At 38.5% G+C, this 24,954-nt stretch overlaps 1 protein-coding gene across 8 annotated transcripts in view; it reads right to left on the bottom strand.

Annotated features, from left to right (window-relative positions):
- The window catches only part of Usp40 (ubiquitin specific peptidase 40), a 100,126-nt gene that overhangs the window by 57,384 nt on the left and 17,788 nt on the right, over positions 1-24,954 (bottom strand). For 6 of the 8 annotated variants that reach the window (XM_023722181.1, XM_004637329.3, XM_023722177.1 and 3 more), the window contains 6 exons: positions 21,739-21,903; positions 18,792-18,938; positions 14,152-14,295; positions 10,804-10,932; positions 5,723-5,806; positions 5,079-5,186 (listed from right to left, as the gene is read on the bottom strand). In XM_023722181.1, the coding sequence (XP_023577949.1) occupies positions 5,079-5,186; positions 5,723-5,806; positions 10,804-10,932; positions 14,152-14,295; positions 18,792-18,938; positions 21,739-21,900 (774 nt within the window). In that variant the 5' untranslated portion in view covers positions 21,901-21,903. The remainder of the gene's footprint in view (positions 1-5,078; positions 5,187-5,722; positions 5,807-10,803; positions 10,933-14,151; positions 14,296-18,791; positions 18,939-21,738; positions 21,904-24,954) is intronic. The other 2 variants (XM_023722179.1, XM_023722178.1) reach the window with 2 other exon arrangements.

The raw sequence follows: 24,954 nt of genomic DNA on the forward strand, positions 1-24,954 counted from the left end.
GAATATGAAGGAAAAATAATTATATAAAAGTAGAACTAAGCATTTACATATTTTTACAAAGAAATTTAGAAACCTAACCATATATAGAATTGTAAGTCCTTATTGTCCTATATCTAGGTCAAATATCCCAAATCCTTGGCTAACCCCTCACTGGTGGGTAGAAAGTGCAAGGCCACAAGGATCCTAGCAGAAAACAAAAGGTAGGAGGTTCCCTGAACAGAGCTTTCTGCTGCTGAGCAGAAAGAGCACAGAGTTCAAGTCATATCAGGTTAGAGAGGGATGGCACATTTTTCTCATAGCCAAATGACAGATTTTAGAGGTTAAATAGAGGATATTATGCAGCAGCTTATAAATTTTTTTTAAAAAGTAAGCATTTAAAAAGGTGAAGACTAAAAATAAAATAAGCTGGGGACATAGCTCAGTGGCATAAGTGCCTGCCTGGCAAGTGGAAGGTCCTGAGTTTGATCCCTGGTTCTGCCAAAAAAATAAAATAAATAAATAAAATAAAGATTGTTCTTAGCTTACAAGTGTACAAAAATAGGCAACAGGTCAAATTTGGCCCACAGGTCCCTTAAAAGGAAAGGCCAAGCCCCAGAACTAAGAGCTACTCCCTATGACTGAACACAAATTACAATAGCCTTATCTTACCAAAACTATAAATGAAGCTTCCATGAGGCTGAGGTGTCACATTTGTTAATTGGCTTTAACCTATTCTACTTTGTATTAATAAATTATATCACACTGTATCCCATAATACAACTACAATCTGTTAATTTACAATTTAAAAATTAAAATATATAAAAGAATATGATATGGAAAGAAACAGGACAACAGATTCTTAAAAGATTCAATTCACAAGAGAAATACAGTAAAAGAAATTAAATGGATTAATACTCAGCTATAAAGAAAGATAAACTTGAAGCTTTTATAGGTAAATGGATGTGACTAGACCATAAACATTCCTGAAAGAATAAATAAAATTTGAAAGGTACAATACATATTGTGAAAGGGAAAGAAATTGCTCGATAGGAAATAACAAAGGGATGAGGGAAAGGAGAAAATAAAAATACACACACACACACACACACACACACACACGACAGCTAAGATAACTGTCCTACTAATTTCTTTTATTGAAAGAAACAGTTAATGCTTAATTTTTTGCCTCATTTTGGAAGCTTATATCTGGTAATCTGAATAATTACGTTGAAGACAATAATATGTAATACAACAACTATTGTTTAATCCTACCATCTTTATTTGTGAAATTCTGTACTTCTAATTTTTAAAAAAAAATTATTCTCTTTTAAAAAATCTAACTTTGGAAGGCGGGAAGGAATAATTGATACTGCCTGGTATTCTGTCAAAAGGGTAGATGGGGTGATAGACACACTTTTTGGAGGACATTTAAATGTATAGTAACATTGTTTTGTGGTAGATTATCTTTTTTTTGACAAGTGTTTTATTGCAAATTACTGAATCAGAAAAAAAAAAAAAAAAAAAAAAAAAAAGAGAGAGATTAAGAACTGAGCATGGTGGTACACTTCTGTAATTCCAGCCCTTGGGAGGCTGAGGCTGAGGAGGATCAACTCAAGTTTGAGGCCAGCCTGAAACGAGATTGTCTCAAAAGTTTAAAAGTTGATAAAATCCCTAGCAAGGCCAATGAAAAGGAAAGCTCAATGTCATGAATGTAACATTAATGAAAGAAAGAACTTAACTTCAAATCTTACAGACTTTAAAAAGACAGTATGATTAAAAAAAGAGAGAAAGCGTGTGCTATTTTAAACAATTTTATGGTAAAAACTTTGACTTTCACATAAAGGAACAAATTCATTAAAACCCTAATTTTCCAATACAAACAAAAACCAATATCCTACTGAGATACGCTTGCAAAGGAAAGCTCGTATAGCTTTAAAAACATGACACATGGTATTTCAAAGGAAGGGATATTGGTAGGCATAAGGGACATTTCACATCAGTAGGTCCTAATAGTCCTAAATGTGTGTGTATCTAGTAACACAGCTTCAAGATAAATAAAGCATAAATCATCAAAATGAAAAGGATGAAGGGACAAACCTGCAACTGTAGTTGGGAGAAATTTTTTTTTGAGACAAGGTCCTATTATATTGCCCAGGTTGGTTTCAAACTGCTAAGGTCAAATGACCACCTGTCTCAACCTCCCAAGTAGCTGGGATTACAGGTACTGCCACCAAGCTTGGCTAGGTGGGGATTTTCAAAACTCGTTTCAGTAACTCAAAGAGCAAAAGGACTAAAAAATAAAAGTGCAGAGAATGCAGAGCACTCTTAACTAATGCGATCCCGTCAACATTTATAAACCACCATACTCCAAAACTGCAAAGAAAACTTTCTTCAATGAGCACAGAGCATTCAGCAAGACAGGTCATTCTCTGACCTATGAAACAAATCTCATAAAAATTAAACGATGTGAAATCATACAGAGTACACTCTCAAAAGTGCCACAGTGCTGTACTTGGATTTGGATGTCTTCCAAAGTCCTGTGTGTGCCCAGGGCAGGGTGTGTTCCTCAGCTGTTCACTGATCTGATTGCCTATAGAAGGGCCTGGCCAGAGGAGTGAGGTCCCTGGGGCTGTGGCCAGAAGGGCTCTTGTCCCTGGCTCCTCCCCCTACTCTGCACCTCCTGGCCATGGTGATGTGAGCAGCTGTGCCCTTTCACTGTGCCACTTCTGTCTTGGAGGCAGCTGGCCAGGGACTGGGACTGTCAGCCACAATAAACTTCAGTGGTGGTAAGGTCATAGAGACACACAGTATTAATCAGAAGCAATTCATAGACCGAAAAGAATCCAGAAATTCTCATGTATTTGGATGTGAAGAACATGTCCAGAGAACTCATAGGCTGATATAAGAAAGGGATCAAGGGAAATTATAAGCTACTACAAAATGAATGGTAATAAAAGCATGTCAAATATAGCTGTAGCTAAATTACTGCTTAGGAAGAAATCTATCACTTTTTGTTTCTGCTTTTTGAGATGAGTTCAGCGGTACCTATGGATTCACTATGTTGCCCAGATTGTTCTCAAACTCTGTTCTGCCTCAGCTTCCTAGAGTGCTGGGATTACAGGTATATACCACCATACCCAGCTAAAATTTAGAGTTTTAAATAAGTGTACTGGATGAAGGATTTAAAATGTGAGACACCAAGCCAAGAAACTAAAAAAAGAAGAACAAATTAAAGCTAGAAAGTAGAAGGGAAGAAATAAAGATACGGACAAATCAATGGAATAGAAAACAAATAAGCAGTACAGAAATTCAATAGGTTTTACCCACTTATATTGAAGGCAAATGTTTTCTGTTTTTGTTTTTTGATGTATTTATTTATTTTTGGCTGAACCAGGATTGAACTTATTCTACTGAGCCATCTCCCCAGCCCTATTTATTTTATTTTTTTTTGTGGCTGGCTCAGCCTGCCCTAGAGGTGGGGCTGGCAGGGCATGTGGTACTGGGAATCGAACCGTGGTCCCTGCACTTGCCTAAGCAGGCACGTTAGACCGCTGAGCTATCTCTCTAGTCCTAAAGGTTTTTTCTTTTCTTTTTTTGGTATTGTGAATCGAATTCAGGACCCTGCACTTGCCAAGCAGGTGGTGTGCCACTGAGCTATACCCTCCTCCCCCAAAGTTGATTTTTTTGTAAATAAACAAGAAAGATGAACATAAAATAGCGAAGAAATACAAATTAATATGAGAAATAAAGGGTTCTCGATACACCAAAATGATTAATATGAAACATTTTAAACAACTTTATGCCAAAAAATTTGACACTATAAAACTCCACAAGGGCCAGCCAGATAGCTCAGTGGACAAAAGTGCCTGCTTAGGCAGAATCAGGGGCCAGGGGTTTGATCCCCAGCCTGCAGTCCCAGCACCGCCCCCAGGGTGCGCTGAGTTGGAAATTGAGACTGGGCATGGTGGCATGCATCCGTAATCCCAGCACTTGGGAGGCTGAAAATAGGAGGATCACTATTAGTCCGATCTGTGTAGTGAGACCCTGTAGACCCTGTACTAGCTACATTAAAACAGAAAATAAAAACAAAAAACAAAACACTTGACAAATTCCCTAAATATTTAGACCTACTTCTCCAAAATAATGCAAGTAATAGAAAACCGAGGTTTTATGGCCTAATTAAAAGATGTGTTTAAGGGCTGGAGAGCTAGCTCTGTGACCTAAGTGCCTGTGTAGCAAGTGCAAGGACCTGTGTTTGATCCCTGGTACTGAATACCAAGCTGGCCCATGCCAGTCCCAAAACCAGGAGTGGTGGCACACACCTGTAATCCTAGCGCTGGGGAGGCTGAGACAGGAGGATTACTATGAGTCTGAGCTATGTAGTGAGACACTGTACCAAATACATAGATTAAAACTGACTATGCATTTAAACACCTTTTTGTAAGGGCTTTGCTCTTACACAACACAGCTTCCAAACCTTCACTACATATTCTGTTGCTCTGCTTGTTTTCAGCAGAGCTGTGCACTCTGGTTTTTGACACTATCGTGTTTGTATTCGAACTTACCACCTAGGAAAACAAATGATACAGGATGTGAGAAATCTGAGCAGTTGGCTGATAATACTATTTGCTTTTGTGATTAGGAACCAAGGCATCTTTTTTATTGTTTTCATCTTGATAATTCACAAAGCAATACTTAGTAAATAATTTAAACAGGCTTTGGTGGCCCACACCTATAATCCCAGCATTCAGGAAGCTGAAGCAGGAGGATCTTGAGTTTGAGGTCAGCCTAGGCTATACAGTCAAAATCTTGTTTCAAAAACAAAAAGCAAAAACCAATACCAAAAACCAATAAGAAGTAACAGCTAAATTATAACCACTGTACAAAACTAGTGATTTTATTTTCATTTTTTTGTTTTTTATTTTTTGAGACACGGTCTTGCTCTATTGTCCAGGCTGGCCTGGGACTTGCTATGCAGCCCAAGCTGGCCTTAAAACTTACCTAGTTTTAATGCTCTCCTGCCTGAGAGAGTACAGTAGAGGTTACAATAAAGCTTCCTGGGATTAAGACTTCCTACGTCAATGGTACTTATTTATTACCTTTCGCAGTGGTCCATGCTGCTTTTTGTACTTCTTGTTCCAAGATATTCCTATATTTTTTAAGAGTTTCTGGCCTAGCTGATCAACAGGAATTAGATTATTCTCCTCCTTATGAAAGAAATTCACAGTTATTTAAGAAAACCTGATGAGAAATAATTGCAACACAAATCCAAAGAGATCAACAATTAAATGTGCCCCAACTACAAACATGGTAAGTGGACTAAGCATGATTACTTTATTATGTATTTTTTTTTAAAAGTACCTTAAGCCTCAGTTTAGAAAACCTGAATTTTGCCACTTCCCAGGCATCACAGCTTAACCATTAAAAGAACAATAATCTAAGGTTTGGTAAATTCCTGTCATTCTTTAGAAGAAATACTTAAGCGTTAAAATTTTTTTTTTTAATCTGACTATTTCAAAGTACAAATATGTTCTAAAAGATAGTAATATATATTTGTTTCAGAATGAATTGTAGTTCCTCAAAACCGATAGGTGGAATCTTTAATCTCTGGTACTTCATAATGTCACTTTGTATAGAGAAGGAGGTTCTGAAGAGTTGATTAAATTAAAAAAAGTTTCCATTTTAGGAAAAAGAATCTACTGCAACGTGATGTCCTCATATAAATACACGCGCCCCCTTCTACCTGTAGTAAGACCGCTTTTAGAACTGTCAATGGATCGTCAATGTCTTCTTCATTCTGAAGAGCTTTCAGATTATTATCTGGCTCCTAGGAATAAAAGTAACAGTTTTCTATTGCAAATCTCCATAAATAGTGGTAAAAACATCACAGCAATCTATGTATGCTTTGGATTCAGGTACTCTTGGCCTGGTGATCCAAGTTTCACTGAACAATTCTGGACAGATTAATCTCCCCAGCTTTATCTGCAAAGTAGGATGATGAGATGAGTAAAAATTCTGTCCCAAAATACATGGCAGATTCCAGAACTTTCCAGCAAGGCACTGCTCTGGCCGTGCCCCATGTTAATTTGGTGTCTGGGTTTGCATTCTCATTTAGCTCAAAACATTTTCTGGTCTTCCACCTAGTCTGTTCTTAACCACTTGTACTGGGCTGAAGAAATGCTACTTATTTTTGCAGGCTCAGCCTAAATATTCTCTTCCTGATCACTCAAGAAATTTATTGGGCCAAGGAGATGGCTCAGTAGAATAAATGCTTGCCTGGTTCCGCCAAAAAAAAAAAAAAAGAAGAAAGAAAAACAAATTTATATTCCATTTGATGATGGTATTAGGGAATATATCAAAATCCCCTTGTTTAGCAATTTTTATTGGCTTTCTCCCTCTATACAGCATCTTTTTATGTTTTGTTTTGTTTTTTGAGATAAGGTCTCCCTATGGAGTTCAGGCTGGTCTTAAACTCACTATGTAGCCTAGGCTGGCCATGAACTTGTGGTGATCCTGCTGCCTCAGCTTCCTAAGCGCTGGGATTCCTGGTGTGCAACATCATGCCTAGCTTGAGCTTCTATTTTGATGTTCATAAGGTCAGGGTTTGGTGCAAATGCCTAAGCTTGGTCCTTAAAGTTATTCTTTAAAAATAGCACTTACTAAGCAACTACATGTAAATAGTTGAAGGAGATAGAACTGCCAAACTATCAGCAGAAAGAACCCTCCATGTCTATGTTTGGGATACTTCAAACCCTTTGTCTCTAGGTATAGGAGGCCTCCTCGTTCATGAAGAGACAAGGAGTGTCCAGCAAGTGCACTTACTAAAGGGGAAATCATTAAACCATTATTTCAACACCACAGGGCTCTGGATGAAAAGCTAGTGATTTTTAAAGAACAGAACAATAATAAAAAAATTAACAAGTTGCTCCCTAGACACCACAAACAGGAAAATATACGCAGCTTCCCATGTAGAGAGCAAAGCACATAAGAGAACACCACCTGTCTCAAGTCATATGACAGAACTAGACGATCCTGACAATGTTAGAAAGTGCTAGTTAGTACTGAAGAAATGAATGCAAAATAAAAATGAGAGATTCAATATGCCATAACACTAAAACAATCACCATCTTCAAATACACTGTCTCACCAGAGTGGGGGAAGGTACTATGTCTGCAATTTCAATGATAAGCCTGAAAACAAAATCACGAACAGGTACTTGTGCCTCAAAAAGTCAGAGGACAAATGCTGCCAGCTAGAATAATGGCTCAGCTACTGGCACAGGGGGAGGTGCACTTTCTCAGACCAGAGACTGGGAAAGAGTGAAGAAAGCCCAAAATAGATGAAGGCCTAATTGAAGGAAAGAAACACAACTACAGTGGGAGTGGGCAAGAGAAAAACAAAAAGAGAACATCATAAACACTTACCAGACCTGGTGACAAGCTTTCATCAGATCAAATGATAGCCTCAACTTCATTTTAGAATGACCTAAACCTACTATAACTTAAAAGTGACAAGAGAGGTAAGGGTGCCCATTCCAGGGCCTAAGATTCTTTGCTCCAGGAACTTGAAAAGTGCAAGACAGCAGTGCCGCGTGGTAACTTGGAGCAGCTTAAACACAACAGGGAACACTGGGCTGCAACAGACCAGACTAGGGTGAGAAGTACTCCGGGAGATCCCTCAAAGGCTGTCCTGGTAAATTCGGACAAGCACTTAACAGTGCTTGCATGGAGTTTTCAGCCAGAGCTGGTGTGCTAGCCACTATAGTAAGGTCAGTAAAAGAAATGCAAGAAAAGGGGTTGGAAATGAAAAAATGCACTGCCTTTTCTTAGATGCCACAATATAAGACAGTTTAGCAAAATTACTTATTATAAAACCAATTATGCTGGGTAAGGTGTGGTGGGGCACACCCTTGGGAGGTTAAGGCAGGAGGATCACTGTGAGTTTGAGGCCTGCTTGGGCTACATAGTGAGTTTAAGTCAGTCTGAACTATATAGCAAGACCCTGTTTCAAAACCAAGCTAATAAACAAATGAAAAATCCAAAAAGCTGCTGGGCAAGGGGGCACATGCCTGTAATCTCAGTAATGGGAGGCTGAGACAGGAGAATTGCCATGAGTCTGAGGCCAGCCTGGGCTACACAGTGACCTGAAGGACAGCCTACATGACAAAGCAAGATCCCCTTCAAAAAAGCAAACAAAACCCAAAAAGAAACAACAAAAACTTGAAGACTAATACACTAAAGATAACCCCATTTCAACAGCTAGTTGCAATAGTTCAAAAGACATACAGTAGAGGCAGAGATCCATACAGCCTCTTTCTGGTAACCATTTTCTTCCTACTGTATAACACAGTTTGCCTTTTTACATCCAAACTTCATAGAATACATGTATCTCTTGGCACACTCCAAGTACAACCAGCATAACATTAGAAATACAAATAGATGACTGGAAAGAGTCAGTAAGGGAGTGTCAATAAAGGAGATATGAATTATAGACATTACTGGCTCTAAGGGAAGCCATGCTATCTCAAGTGAAGAAACTGTTTATAAGCAACAGTTGTGACAAATACTCTGGGAGTGATGTTTAAGCATTTTACATCCTAACATGATTTTGACTTAAACACAGATGGCTTATTGTGTTTTAGTTTTATTTACAAAACTTTGTAGAAAGCTTTGGGTTGATGTCTGTGTAAGATATCATAATTTCATACAAACTAGATTCCAGTCTGTACTTTGCTTCACAAATTCTTGTGTGTGTGTGTGTGTGTGTGTGTGTGTGTGTGTGAGCATGCAGGGTCTCACTACACAGCCGACTTGTAGTGATCCTTCTGATTTCTGCCTCCCTTAGTGCTGGGATTATAGGTGAGCGACACCACGTCTGGACTCCACTGCCGGCTCAGTGCGCCCATGGGCAGGGCCAGCATGGCATGCAGAGGCAGGGATTGAACCACGGCCCCTGCACTGGGGAGGCTGAGATAGCAGGATCACTGTGAGTCTGAGCTGTGTAGCGACCCTGTACCAAATACATTAAAAAAAAAAAAAAAAAAAAAGAAATCCTACAAGTTTTAATTTTTTAAAGATGTCACTCAAGACAGCTACATACTGTTCACATATGATGATTCTGTGTGCGTGTGCATGCGTGCAAGTGCATACTTCCACAGATGACAGCACTGACAAGGGATTCTAGCAAAGTGCACAGGAGCATAAAGAACCAAACAAGCACAAATTTCCTGATAAAGCTGGCACAGTATGGATTCTTCAATAAATGAATAATTTTTTCAAACTGAAAAAACACCATTCATGGAAAATCATTCTAAGAGAATCAGAGTGGTTTTTTTTTTTTCCCCATAATTTTACTGAGAAACAAATAGCAATGAGATAGTTTCAAACCAAATTGGTATGACAGTTTCAATAATTAACACATTGCATACTCTCTTCCTAATGGTTATTTGCTGTACAAGATGCAGACATGATATCCTATTTACAAACGCTATTAGAACAAATCCCTCTATTCATTAAGAGAATGTAACTATGTATCTATCCTAACCACTTTGAATACACAGATACAAAATGGACATTCATCTGTATCCCCCTTTTTGTTAAGTTCTGTCATTTGAATATTATCGGTGTGTAAACTCAGCAAAATATTCTAAAAGAGTCCAGTAGCCAGAGTGTGTTTTATTTTGCTGTTAAGTGGCCCCAGGGAAGGGCTAAATGTCATTTAGTTGGTGTCAGTGAACACTGTTTTAAAGAGTACTTGTAAACGACATAACACTGTAGTCATATTAAATGGGATAAAATTCATCCTGGTTTAAAGCCAGCTGTGAAAGCTATAGGCAGGTGATTGTATTTATGACATTTTTTGTTATAATATGCAGGATACAAATCCTATGGTAAGTTATTTAAAACAAAGCTCATTTTAGTTTTTGGGAAAAAAATCTGTACTTTGTAGTTACAGGGGAGTGCTATTTCTTTTTATCAAAATGGAGGAATTGTAAAGCTGAGGGTGTTTCTAGATAAGAGACTTAAGACAAGGCTAACTAAGTATGATTCATGACATTAGAGTTGATATAAGAGAGGGAAAAACAATTCCATAAAGGATGGTGACTTGGACAACTGATGGAATTTGAATGTAATTATAGTGGTACTTCAGTTTACAAACTTAATTCTTTCCATGTTTCTGGAATGAATTCTGTGACCAGAATGGTGGAAAGAACTAAGTTTGTAAACCGAGGTATCACTGTATTATATATCAGACAATAGCAGTATATTAATACTTAAATTTCCTGATTCAGAGCTCATGCTTAGGTAAAAGAATGATCCTGTTTAGGGCAGATAAACAATGAAATAATTGGGGCAAAATGGTCTGGAGTGTTCACCATAATTTCAAATGGCTCAGTACTAATAATAACAGTAATGTTAACGTGCAGAGGTGCATGCACACATGCACAAATGTGAAAAAGTTGGTACAGGAGGTATTTGGACTATTCTAAACTTTGCACATATAAAATTACTTAGAAACAGATACTTAAGCTGGACATGGTGGTTTATGCCCATAATACTAGGGGAAGCTGAGGCAGGAATATGAGCACGAGCTCAAGGGCAGTCTGGGCTCCAAGGTGAGTCAGGGCTAACTTGAGCTACGGAGCAAGACTTCACCTCAACCACCACCACCACCACCACCACCACCACTACCAGACAAAAAAACAAAGAAAAAGAAATAAAAATTTAAAACAGACATGTATTCACTTTCAGTGCCCATCAAGTTTCTATATGATGTATATATAATAAATGGAAAAAGATGATCATCAAATATTTTTGTACTTACTTGAAACTGCCAGTTTCCCAGATGATCAACATCTTTAATATATACATGATAATGTCCTCCATAGCAGCCACCCTTGTGTATAATGACCGAGAAGAGGTCATATATATAGTCTAAGTCATTCAATTTACTCTGAAAGAATGGAAAATAAACACTGATATGGTTTATGCAAGATGATAAGATACATAACCAAAGAGAAAAAAAAAAGAATTTTTTTCATTGTTGTCATTTTGAGACAGGGTTTCACTACACAGTTTCAGCTGGCCTTGAGCTTACTCTGTAGCCCAGGCTGGTCTCCAACTTGTAATGATCCTCCTGCATCACCCTCCCAAAGGCTGGGATTACATGCGTGCACCACCATACCTGGCTAAAAAAAGGATTTTAACTACTGAAATTAGTAAGAAAGTTCTTGTTATCAAAGGTAAGTGAAGATAAATTTAAGTAACTAGGTTTTTTTTTTTTTTTTTTGCTTTGTTTTAAAGTAGGAACAATTTATTGAGAGAAACAAAGCTTCTGTCTGAGAGGGACAGAAGCATACCTGGAAAGTGGGTTGCCTCTAACTAACTAGTTTTGGCTGGCTTCAACCTTGAAATGATCCTTCTGTCTCAGCCTCTTGCTGCTGGGATTACAGCATGTAATACCACGCCTGGCTAAATTTTAAAATTCTTCTTTTAAATTTTTGTATTTTTTAGGGAAGGGTCTATAGGGTGCTCAGGGTCTTAACACTAAGTCACACTCATAGTGATCTGCCTGTTTATAGCCTCCCAAGAGCTGGGATTACAGGTGCACACCACCATGCCCAGTCTCAATTGCCCATCTCAGTGTGTCCCGGGGCAGGGTCTGCACAGCAGGCCCAGGGATGGAAGCCCCGCCTCTGTGCCTAAAATTCTTAATTTCCTACCAATCGCGACATTCCATCACTTTATGTCCTAAGTGTGAACATGTGTATCTGAAAGACATATTATCTTTAGGTGCTTTGGCATTTTTATGTAAGGTGACCTGACAACATGTAATCCTCTTAGTGAGTGTGTGGGTACAGTTTTAGCAAAGGAAAGCCATGGCTGTATATCTATTGTGCTGCTTCACATGCAAGACCTGCTAAATGTACTACATTCCAGTCACCTCACCGGAAGCCTCTACCAAACCAGGCTATCACCCCTCAATTCAATCCTCCACACAGAACAGGACTTAGCGAGTGTAACCACCAGCTGGCCCAGGGGACAGGCAGTTTAATGGAATGAAGACTTCACTGCTTTGTTAATTCTATTATTAACCTGTTCTGTAATTAAACATAAATGACCCAACAGTTAAAACTCTAACTTAGCAATTAGAAATAAAACAACATGTCTCTATTTCCAGCTACCGGGGAGTTGAAGCAGGAGGAAATTTTGAGCTTGGGGCCAGCTTGGGCAGTTCAGCAAACTCTTGTCTCAAAATATAAAAAATGAAAAGGATTGGGGATATAGTGTGCTGCTCCCTGAGTTCAATCTCCAACATGAAAACAAAAATGGAAATCCAAAACAACAAAACCTCCCGGCACCAAACAACAACAAAACATCCAGGCTGAGAGGTACTATAAATCCCTCATGCAGAAGAAAAAGGAAGCTTCCTGCAACATAAGATGGACATGTGTGCCACCTAAGGGGCGCTAGTTATTTGAGAAACTTAATTATATAAAATGCACTTTTCAAGTGGGCTAAATTTAAGAATGAAATGCTCAGGCAAAAGACAACAGAGACATACACAAAGACACAAAGTGATATTTTTCTTAATATAGAAATTCAAAAGTAAATTTAATGAAGATTTCCTAGACAAGTTTATTGGTTTTTTACCTGAAAATCAGGTGACATGGCCAGGGGTGTAGTTCAATGGTACAGTATTTGCCTGGCATGCAAAAGGCCCTGGATTTGATAATCCTAGCTGTGCTGGGGTGTGGGCGTGTCATATGATAAACTGTATCTCATAAGATTATGGGCAAGTATCTTTAACTAATTCTGCGAAAATTATTTATTGTGCTCATGCCAAGAGTCAAGTCAGGAGAATCTAGCGAGCTTGAGGCCAGGCTGAACTACACAATGGGACCCTGTTTCACAAAACCAAGAACAGTCAATCAATCAGCCTCAAAATCCAAAGAATGAGAATCTTCAAGTAGTAAACAATGAAACAAAACCCAAGGCTCGGGTTAGGGAGAAGCTCACTGGAATAAATGCATGCCTGGCAAGTGCAAGGTGCTGAGTTCAATCCCTGGTACCTAAAAAAAAAAAAAAAACCAAAAAACAAAAAAAACCAAAAAACACAAACAACTCCCAAAGGCTCAGTAATAGCCTTATAATAGAAAATGTATCTAGAAAAGTTTGGATTAAGGAATGTTTATGAAAGATTACTTTTCAGTAGTTAGCAAACACATACTCTGTTCTTCAAAAGAATGATTTGTAATAAGGAACATAAGGCTCAATCTTCTTATCTGAGCAAATATAATAAAGAATTTAAAAGAGCTTGTAAAGCAGACTTCTTTAATAATAGTCTGTTTTCTAAACGCTTTCTTTCTTGGGTTGACGGGATTACAAAGTCTAATTTTTTCATTTGTTCTGTAGAGCTGGGGATGAATCCAGTGCCCTGCACACACTAGGGAAGTGCTCTCCCAGTGAACAACAGCGCCATCTATTAATTCTAGAATAAAGTTCTATTTGCTTGTTCACTTTCTAAATAGTTAATTCAATATTACAATTAAAATAAACTAAATACAAATAGCAAAGTACTGATGGATAATTTTTTTAAAAAAGCAGGGCTAGCATTTCTAATTTTGCTTGGAAATTTTCATTTCAAGGATTTTTCAAGAAGCAACAGAGAACAAATCCAAACTTTAGAAATTCAAAATGACTGTAAGTACAGTAAATCAGAAGCTCTCGGCTGGGGTACTTGTGTCCAATTTTGCTGAATCCCTCCTCCCAGGAAACATAGATTTATTTATTCAAATTGTTTATTTATTTATTTAGGCAGAACCGGGGATTGAACTCAGGTCCTTGCGCTTGCCAGGAAAGTGCTTAATCCAATGAGCCATCTCCCTAGCCCCAGGAAACACAGATTTTTGGCCATAAACGAAAACATTTGTGGTGGCCACATGTGGGAGGCAGGAGCAGAGTTGCTGCTGTCACGTAGAGGGCAGAAGCTGGGGATGCTGTGTACTTCCCATAACCTGGGGGAGTCCCTGAAACAAAGGAGCACTGTAGCCAAGGTGCTAACGGTGTCAAAGTTGAAAGATTCTGTGGTAAACCAACTGAAAATTCAGGTCACGAAAGATTTAATTTTGGGAGGGGAAAAGAAGTAATTTAAAAATGAAATAGTTCAAACCTGTTCACAAAAAGGCTTGAGGTTGATCCGGAGAGGGAATGTGTAACAGCTAGTTTCCTTGTAGCGTTCACACTTTACAAAATCAAAATTAAATCTTAGTAATGAAACCGTTAGAAAGGGAGGCAGTTTACGCAATTTGGCCGACTGTTAAAAAGAAAAAAATTTAAAAAGCAGTTATATCGAAGTACATAAAATGTTATTTCAGGTATGAAAAAATAACATGACACAATTTTACTAGAAATCTGTTCTTAAATCACAATAAATTCATTACTATGGTTAATTCTTGATGTAAACTCTTAACTACTGCTACATTACTCTTGCTATGAACTCATCTATCTTATGGTACTAAGGGTGCATCACTCATTCAGGCGTACAACTGAAAGTCTGCACTCGTTCTGTTTTCGGTGCTGCTACTCCAAAATACTATTTGATGAGCATGTTACCAGTGGCTGTTCCCTCTCCCTCCGCCTATCTGCCACCCACCGCCTGGTGGTCACACAGTTCCTATGCAGTGGTGTGAAAATTGTATGTGTATGTATACATGTATTTTTCTGGGGAAAAGAGCCACAGTTTTCATTTTACTTTCAGAAGTACTCAATTAAAAGGTTAAGATCTATTGATTAAAAGTTTTATATCTACTCTTAAATCCAAAAGCAGGTAAGACTTTTATGTTCTTTTTAAATTCTTTGCTTTAAAACAAAAACACTAAAGCTTACACATTGGTACACACCTGTAACCTTAGCCCTCAGGAGGCTGAACCAGGAGGACTGTAAATTTGAGGCCAGCTTGTACTACATACAGAGTTCAAGGCTCAGCATAGATTACATAGTGACAGCCTGTCTCAAAACCAAGCCACTAAATTATGCTGCTTTTTACTTAAGTTATCAATTGTCCCAGCCCTCTTGGATTAATGGCTTGACGGAGGGAAAAATCCTCTCTCTATAAAATTATTTATAATATAAATATAATGTTGCTAAACATATACTTAAAATAATAGCTGCAGAAATCTAGCGGGTAAAAAGTTCATCAAAAAGCTCTAGGCCAGATGTGTTGGCATATACCTATAAAATCCCAGCATTTGGAAGGATGATGCAAGGGGACTGAAGTGAGTTCCAAGACCAGTTCAAAGGAATACACAGCAAGACCTTCTTCAGAAAAGATTGGCCAGGGAGATGGCTCAGCAGCAAAAGCGCTGCCTGGCAAGCGCAAGGTCCCAAGTTTGGTTCCCAGTACCAAAGACAACACAACTGGTAGACAACAAATTTGAAAGATACATCTAAGTAACTCAACTGTAACACGGCTGAGAAAAAATTGCTCAGGACAAAAAAAAAATCTCAATTTATTTAGGAAACTTAAACAGTGAAACCCAAACAGAATACCATAAATCTAGTGCAATTAGAGTAACACTGTAAATTTTAAAAGTATCAAGATCAAAAGCTGCCATTTAAGCTCAGGATATAGCTCAGTGGCACAGTGCCTGCCTGACAAGTGCAAGGTTCTGAGTTCTAGTCCTGGTACCAGAAAAATATAGTTTCTATTCATGGGCCAGGTGTAGTTGCATATGCCTGTAATCCCAGAACTTGCATGTCTGAGGCAGGTTTGCTTCGATTTCCAGGCTAGCCAGCGGGACCCTGTCTCATAAAACAAAACAACAATTTCATTGAAAAATGAATGATATAAAAGGCATTATAAAGACTTATTTTAGCAAAAGCTTGTTTTAATTAAGTGCAAGTTAAGATAAACCAAAAATGAAGAATATGTAAATAAGACTCTTCCAAACTGTGAAAGTTTATAATTATTCCTTTTACTAGATTATAGCTGTAATATCAAAGGTAAAATGCAAAATAAATAGTTTAGTGGTAAACTTCTCCTTAGGTTTCAAAGGGGCCAGGGCTGGATGGAAATATATGTTACAAAGTAAAAAAAACTCACCTGATTTTCAATCCTATTGTGAAAAATATGGCCACAGTTTTTATTATATTTTCTTCTATAATCATCAGAACATAATATCTGAGTATCTGAATATCCATTTCACTTTTTTCAAGTACAACTTGAACTTTTCATTCATTGTCAGCTCTAAGGAACAATGTTCTCTTTGATACTGCTGAGTAACTGCACTGACATCTTTTTGGTAGCTGTTCAGTAAGACAATCTTCAGTAGCCAGGGACTAAACTGAGCTCGTTTCTGATGCTAATGAACAGCCTATCCCATCCTCCATAGCAGGGGACAGCTACCAGTGTCATTAATGACAGCAGCAGCAGCACTGATGCTGTATTGTTCATGGGTACAGGAGCTGAGGGGAAAATGTCAGAGATGACATATCTGAGCTAGACGGATGGAAAATGGCATCACTAATTTACACACACAAAGACACATGTACAAAACGTAATATGCTTTCTTTATACCGACTGAAATGAATTAGTAGTACTTAGCAATTTACTCACATTAATAATGCTTTTGGTGGAAATGAACTGTGCAAAAAATATTTTTCTAAAGATCTGTCCTACATAGGAGAACCTGTACTGTAACAACATGTAACTCAGTTGTGCTCCAAATTTTCTGATCAAGATTATGGAGCCACAGATAAATGTGTTCGATGATGTAAAGTGAGCCTGGGGAGAGTCACATGGAGAGAAACAACATTTTCTTAGGCTTTCACAGAAAGCAAATTGGTCAAGCAATGGCCATGACTCATCCACATGTCTGACACTGACAAAAGGATGTACAAAGGGCGGTACAGGGCTACAGGATAAATCCTGAGAGTACTTGGCTGACCTTATCAGATACAAAAGTTACATTTCTTGTTATATAGGTTTTGCTTTATCTTGGTCTTAACCATCCAGCAGAAAAGGATAAAAATGAGGTATATAAAATAAATCCATATTAATACGATGAGCTGTAAAGGGTTCAAGTCAATAACTTCTGAGGATAACCCACTAATATTATAGACTGCTAGTCAGTATTAGATTGTTTATTTGAATTCAAACACCTATAGTATTTAGATGCCAATAGAATATTCACCTCTGACAGGACAAAAAAAAAGGTACAAAGGAAAGATCATTTTGTATTTATATATACAAAATAGGATACACTTATAGCTACTTTCGCTTAATTCAATGAGAAGAAAGAGGTGTACTAACAGTGTTTGGACAGAATATCCTATCTGCTTCTTGTACTATGGATAACCACTAAGAAGATAACAATGTACAGTATACTGACTATCAAAACTGTCCTATTAATCAACTGTGAAACTGTCTCATTCATATTTATTTCTCAATAAAAAAATAAATATATAAAAAAAAAAGATCTGTCCTATTAACCAGGTTGGTGGTGAACACCTGTAATCCCAGCACTTGGGAGGCTGAAGCAGGAGGATTGCTGCAAATCTGAGGCCAGCCTGGTCTCAAAGTGACTTCAAGGACAGCAACACCTTTTCTCAAAAAAAAAAAAAAAAAAAAAATCTGCCCTGTGAAGAATTAATTACTCAGATACCAAACTCCCAGAAACCACATAGGTAAGATACTCTAGACTTAAGAGCTGAAGGACTTGGCTAGTAAGCCTTGGAGGCTTTACATCAACACCATGACAAAAACATAAGGATTAGCCTGGATTTTGGAAATGCCAGTGTCATGGCAAGGGAAAATTTATGATGCACAAAAGTAACACTGTGTGTGTGTGTGTGTGTGTGTGTGTGTGTGTAGTCTGAAGTAAACAGTAACAATTTCTCATTTCTTGTCGAAGTTTCTCTTCCTTCGTAGATTCTAAAATAACTATGAATTATATCTGCAGAAATAACTGCATGAAAGTGATGAAACAACCAGAATTCTATTGATTTTATTTTTCTCTTAGCTCAGATTGCAAAAGAATGCAGTTGCTTTAATACTGTCTCTCTTTCACCTTGTATTTTCCTTTACTGCATAAAATACTCTGCTGAGGCTCATAATTACCAAGGTAAATACTCCCAAATGGAAAAGGGCATATTGGAATTGCTAGAGTGAGCAAAGAAACACATAAAGATTATAAAATAACTGCTTATTGAGGAAATGAAGACAGTCACTTGTTTCCCCAGCACCATATGCCAGCCAGCCCCGCCCCCTGGTGGGCTGAGCTGGCCACACACACACACACACACATTAAAAAAAAAAAAATTAATTAAAAAAAAAAAGTAATTTGCCAAAAGTAGGGTGTTTATACTAAAAGGCACATATTTAAGAAACTTTAAGGTACAAATAATTTTTCCCCGGAGAGAAGTTAAAAGAACTGTTAGACTAAAAACCTTAAAATATTCTTTATCATAAAAAAATTGAAAAATTGATCATAATGTCAATGCTTTTCTGGGACAGGACTTCGTGTTTATCTCCAGACATGTATTGTGGTCCTGGAGATTGAATCTAGGGCCTTCACGCTGAGCTACATTCTCAACTCTTTTTTATTTTATTTTGAGCTAGGGTGTCACTAAGCTGCTAAAATTGTCTATGCTGGGCTTGGACTTGCAATCTTCCTGCCTCAACTTCCCAGAGCTGTGGATTAAGACATGTACTACCACCCTGGCTTTCCCCTAGACTTCTTCATACAAGGTGACTTCAGCTGACAGACTTTGCTGCTAAATGGTGCCCTGGGAAGAGGCAGGCACCATTACCTTTGTTGCTTTAACCAGCTGGTCACAAGTTCCACAGTGGTACAAGTTGTCACCGTCGAAAACTTCTTCTTCTACATACATGTTCCAGAGAGCATCTTCCAAACCAGATACATTTTTGACTGCTACTGTTAGATCTAAGAAGTCTTCCTGGAAAATACCAGAATGTTGGAAAAATAACTTTACAAAGGTTTATAAACACATCACCAACTCAAACATATACTGGGGATAGTCAGATATCTCTTTCCTAAAATGCTGTGAAATTTGTAACACTCCATTATACTGTCTAAATAAAGATATAACTCAGCTTAAAATTTTAGGAAAACATTTTATAGGGGGAGAAGTTGTATAAGTTCCATTTTCTCAGGAATAAAAAACTACAATAAAATATAGCCCTGAATTTAAATGAGACACACACACACACACATACAGAGTTTTCAGTATATTTAATCTTTAGAAGTATAACAGCAAAGTCAATATTAAATTTTTTAATGTAAACAATCTTTTTCTTTCCCTAAGGTTGGCTTAAGACATACCAAAGAAGTTGAAAGAAAAAAATTATGTTGACTTAGAATAAATAGTATTTCTATGAAAATAGAATATTTCACGAAAAGGAAGTCTAATTCTAACTAACTACCTTTGAATGCCACTATATTTCTAGTAATGATGCTATTACAATTTGTCATGTTTCAATCACATTTGTGGCCTTGTCTGTGGGAAAACAATAGGATACTAGTTAATTCATGGTAAAAATCTTAGTAAAACTAGTGTTATATTTATAATAATGTGAAAAGTTAATGTCCATAAATTATTTTTTTATGCACACTACGTTTTGCAATTTGTGAATGACATCTGTGCTGAGTCAATCATAAAGTAATTGAAAGACACAAAGGACATCTTAATTGTCTTCAAACTAGACTGATTTTCTTTTCATGTTACCAGGGATTGAACACAGGGCCTTCACTCTGAGCTATATGCTCCTCAGGGACCCTTCCCTGAATCGAGACAAGGTCTCACTAAGTTTCTAAGTTGCTCAGGTTCAACTTTCCTCTTTAGTTTCCAGAGTGCTGGGATTAAAGATGTGAGCTACCACACCTGGCTGATCAAGAAAACCTCTTTCAGCACAGTTAAAGGCCAAGAAGTATTTTTTTAAAAAAATCCATAATTCTTGAGAAAGAGGGGCTCAGTGGATATGGTTTGTCTAGCATGTATGAGCCTTGGGTTTGCTCCTTAACATCAACGGGAAAAAAAGAGACTAAATATACATGTTACACACACACACACACACACACACACACATTGTATTTCCAAGAGCAACATTTTATAGAAAACGGCATTAAATTTTCTATTCACACAAACAGAAATATTCTGCCACTTTTACCGTAATAAAAGGAGATTTTTATTAAAGGGTTCAGTGATGAAACCATCAATTGTGTAAGACAGACGTATGGAGTAAACAGTGATCACTGTACTTACAAAATTCCAATTTCTAATCTGATTAACTAGGCAATCTGTATTACTACAAAGAACTGAAGATCATAACAACTAAAACAGGATAACTTTGTACTAGTTTATATATAGTATATAAACACGAGCACAAAAAATACACTTAATAAGCTAAATCCAGTATTTAATCACAGAGGTTTGTTAGTTTAAACATTACTCAGTATGTATGTATGTATGTATGTATGTATGTATGTATGTATTTGGTATAAGGTTTCACTATGCAGCTTGGACTCATAGTGATCCTGTTTTCAGCCTCCCTAGCGCTGGGATTATAGGGGTGTGCCACCATGCTGGGTCTCGGTAGCCAGCCTAGTGGGCCCAGGGGCAGGACCAGAGCAGCATGTGGTACTGGGGATTGAACCCCAGTCCCTATGCTTGCCTAAGCAGGTGCTTAGTCTGCTGACCTATCTTGCCAGCCCTTCAACATTTTGTTTTGTTTTGTTTTTTAATGTATTTATTACAGGGTTTACAGAATCTCACTACACAGATCAGACTCATAGTGATCCTCCTGTTTTCAGTCTCCAAAACGCTGGGATTATAGGTGTGCGCCACTATGCCCAGTCTTAATCATTGTCTCAGTGCACCCCGGGGGTGGGGCAGGCATGGCACACTGGGAATTTAACCCTGGCTGCTGTGTTCTGCCAAAGCAGGACCTTTAGTCTGCTGAGCTATTTGGCTGGCCCTAATATTGTTTCTATAACCTCCCTAATTAATTTGCTTTACAATATTCGAACCACAGCACTGGCTTCTTGCATAAGGCCAGTCTTTTACCTGTAAGTATGTGCAAAGCCATTCCCCAAATATCAGATGTTATGGATGTATCTAGATGTTCCCTCAAAGTCTCATGTGGCCATAGGTGGGGCTTTTAGGAGGTGGCTGGATCAAAGTTATGTGCTGCTGGGATCACAGGTGTGATGCTGGGATTGATTCACATTAAGGTGCTAGGATTAAGGATGTGTGTGCTTCCCACCCTAGTCTTGATAAAATGTAAGGGACAGAAAAAGCTACCATTGTCACTGTTGGTCACTTGTTTGCTGTACTGCTGACTTCCACCCGCCATGCATTTGTGTCTCCTCTAAGATTACTCTCTCTGCCAGGACACCCAGCCTTAGAGTCAGCCAACTATGAACTGAGACCTCTACAACCCATGAGCCAAATCGGTCTTTCCTCTTTTGAGTGCTGGGTACAGTGTCTTAGCAATAAGAAAAATAACTAAGGCATTAGAAGACTTATTAAAAAGACTGCTTTTAAATATCTGCTTCTCTCAGTTTATATGGAGCAATCTGACTCATAACTGATGAGTTAGCTGTAGTTAAGATAAAGGTCAAGTGATAAACTATTTCTAGTTGATAAAACATTTTGATCTGTACCACAGATCACATATTTAGTCACACGAATTATAATTTACAAGATAATGTAATACTAAATACTCTTGCATAGCTACCTGTTTTTCACTGATGTTTTTACATTCTTTACAAACAATCTGGTTAACCACTGTCCCATGGTACAGACGATTGATGAGGTCATGTCCGGAGGTCCCAAATAACGAAGTTTCCAAAGCACTGAAGAGAATTCGATTCAGTTCCTGCACATCATGTTGTCTCATTTCCTATAAAACAGGTGACCCATAAACATGCTTTGGTGTACCAGATTTTACAAAAATGAAACACTAATAAAAGCACAAGATTTATCACAATCCAAGATAATTTTCTTTTTTTTATGAGAATATATTTATTGAGGGAAAGAAAGCTCCTGTCCAAGAGAGGGACAGAAGGGGGGCCTGTGAGCAGGTGGTCCCTCGACAATTTTTGATCAGATATAAAGATTATTAAGCTAAATTAGCTGAAAATAGGTTAAAAGATCATCACCTATTTTTACTTATACTATAAAATAAAAATATGAATAGGCAGCATTCAGGATGTATTTATAACTCAACCTGCCTGACAACTAGAAGGTATCTTTACTCTTATGAGGAACAGTACACATGGCCATGCCACAAGGACAGGAGGGAAGAACAGGGCAGGTTCAAATTGTGTCTAAGAGCTGCTGCTACCTAATGAAGTCACAGTGCCCTAGAATTTACTGCTGTGAAGTATAACCAACAAAAACAAGACTAACATGGTGCTACTAAGAGAAATTCCAGGAGACTTCTCCAAATGGCAGTGCTGAGTATTAGCTACTCAGCTTCTCCAGAACAAAGTGCTGAGAGTCTGGAAAACCTGGCCCAGAGAGAATCCAAAGGGCATGCTGGGCACAGGCAAGCATGCGGGAACTGATAATGGAAAAAACAAGATGCATTGCTACAGAAGAAACAGCTCACTGCTGAGATCTGAGACCATGCAGTGCAACTAGAGCAGCTGTGTGGCTGCCCTGGCGGGTGGCAGAAGCAACTTTGCTCTTCACTAGGAGACTAAGACCTGACTTGGACTGGTAAAGTCTTGTACAGTTGGAGGCAACAGTCAGGACACGAGACACTGTTTCCTGAATGCCTCCCATCCCCAATCAGCTGCTGGTGAGCGAACTAAAAAGGGGTCTAGCACGCAGTGGAGAGGAGGAACAAAAGCAGGAGGGTGGCCCCATCGTTTTATCTGAAAGGGCTCAGGACTTGAAATGCAGTAGCACAACAGCTCCAGGGCCACTTCATGGGCAACATCCCTGAATGGAAAGAGGGAAGGGTCATCCAATCACAGCAGAGAGCAGGCAGTTGGGACAGCAGACTAGGGGCGAATTCTGCCTACAAATAGGAGCTTGGACCACCTACTCTCCATTGTGCTGGGGGCCAAAAGCCAGTCTCAGCCTTAGTTACAATGGACTGGAAGCATCCCCCTGCTCTACAATCGGTGGTACAAGCAGACAAATGACCTTGGCCTACAGCGATACAAAGGTGCCCCCTCCCCTGCAACCAGTGGTACAACAAGGTCACTGCACCTGTCCTGTGACCAGACTCTCACAGGCAAGTGGCCTTGGCCACTGGCAGCACAAGGGCACTCTCTCCCATCCTGTGACATGAGGCCCAACAGGCAAAATGGACTTACCCCACAGCCAGACAAAGATGCAGTCAATTGGCCTTGGCTGGCAGAAGGACAAGGACAGTACCTCTGCCTTCTGACCATCTTGTGAAAGGCAGCAGTTGTGAGGCCAAGATCAGCCCTCCACCAGCAGTGATCCTGCTGGACTTGGTGGGGTTACTCAGTATAGATTCTGGCTCTGACCTGGGAACTAACCCAGAACTGGGGACACCAGAAGGACTTTCTTTTTTGGAGGGGTGGTTGTTTAGGTTTTGACTTTTATTGTTTCATTTGTTTACTCTATCCTGTCTGTCTTTCTTTAACAGTCTTTCTTGACTTTCTGATATTTACATGAGAATGAAATCTGTCTCTAGACTTTCTGGTTCACATTGATATTCTTTTGCTTTCTCCTTCATTCTTTCTCACTTGTTCTCTTCTCCAGCTGCCCAAGGTTTCAGTGATCATCCTATGTCCTCCACCCTGGCTTCCACTATATTTCTTTTCAGTTATTGCTCTGCTTTGTTCCCTATTCTTCTTAAGTACCCTTTCCTCATTGGATAAAATCACTCTACAAAGGGAAACTCACTGTGTACAAGTTCCTGGTTTAAGTTGGATGTTGTTATACAAGTATAGATCTTGCTCCTAGGGTAAGAGATATCAAGTCAGCAGGTACTGCAGACTGTCAGTTTTTAGGCTGTGCTTGATGCTATCATTACTGCTAACTGTACTACTTTAGCCAGGACGCTACACTTGTTGTAATCAGTTGTTCACCTTTTTATGACAACACTGTGATAATTTGGGGTCATAATCACCCCATAGTCCAGTACCAAAGGAGTGGGTGCTGTGCCACATATATAGCAATTCCTCAACTCTAATAAAGTGGGAAGATAGGACCTTGGGACAGACACAAAGACCAATAGCTAACTGTATCTAGAAGACAACTTGGAGGAACAGACACTTCCTAGAGAATCCCCCATACTGGTGATAAAACTACCTAACATAAGAAAAATTCAAATGACAATACAGAAAACAAATTAAATAGAAAATGACAAGACACAGAAGCAAGATGAAATTCCAGGCTTCTAACCCACCCAGGACAATTCCAGGGGACAAAATAGAAGAAATCAGAAGTCTACCTGAATCTTCTGGAATGACAACAGCAGAAAACAAACACAGTGTGATGTGTGTGTACATATATGTGATATGTGTGTGTGTGTTTTCTGCTGTTGTCATTCCAGAAGATTCAGGTAGACTTCTGATATGTGTGTGTGTGTGTGTGTGTGTGTGTGTGTGTGTATCTATATATATACACGAGGTTACAGATGAAAGCAGAATAGAAATAATTTTACAAGTTATAAGATGTCAACCATTATGAAGGACTTGTTCAGCACATCTAGATTAGACATAGATAAGAAAAGTAGAGGAGCATAGGAAAATAATAAAAGTATGAATGTCCAACATAGGAAAGAAGTGGAATCCATAAAACATTTAAACAAATATTCAGGAAATTAAAAATTCCACCGAGGCCGTGACTCATCCACATGGCTGACACTGACAAAAGATCTACAATCTGAGGTACAGGATCTCAGGATAAATCCTGAGGGGATTTCACTGACCTTATCAGACCCAAAAGCTACAACTCTTGTTGCATA

This window comes from Octodon degus, unplaced genomic scaffold (assembly GCF_000260255.1).
Source record: "Octodon degus isolate 3935 unplaced genomic scaffold, OctDeg1.0 scaffold00089, whole genome shotgun sequence".
NCBI lineage: Eukaryota > Metazoa > Chordata > Mammalia > Rodentia > Octodontidae > Octodon > Octodon degus.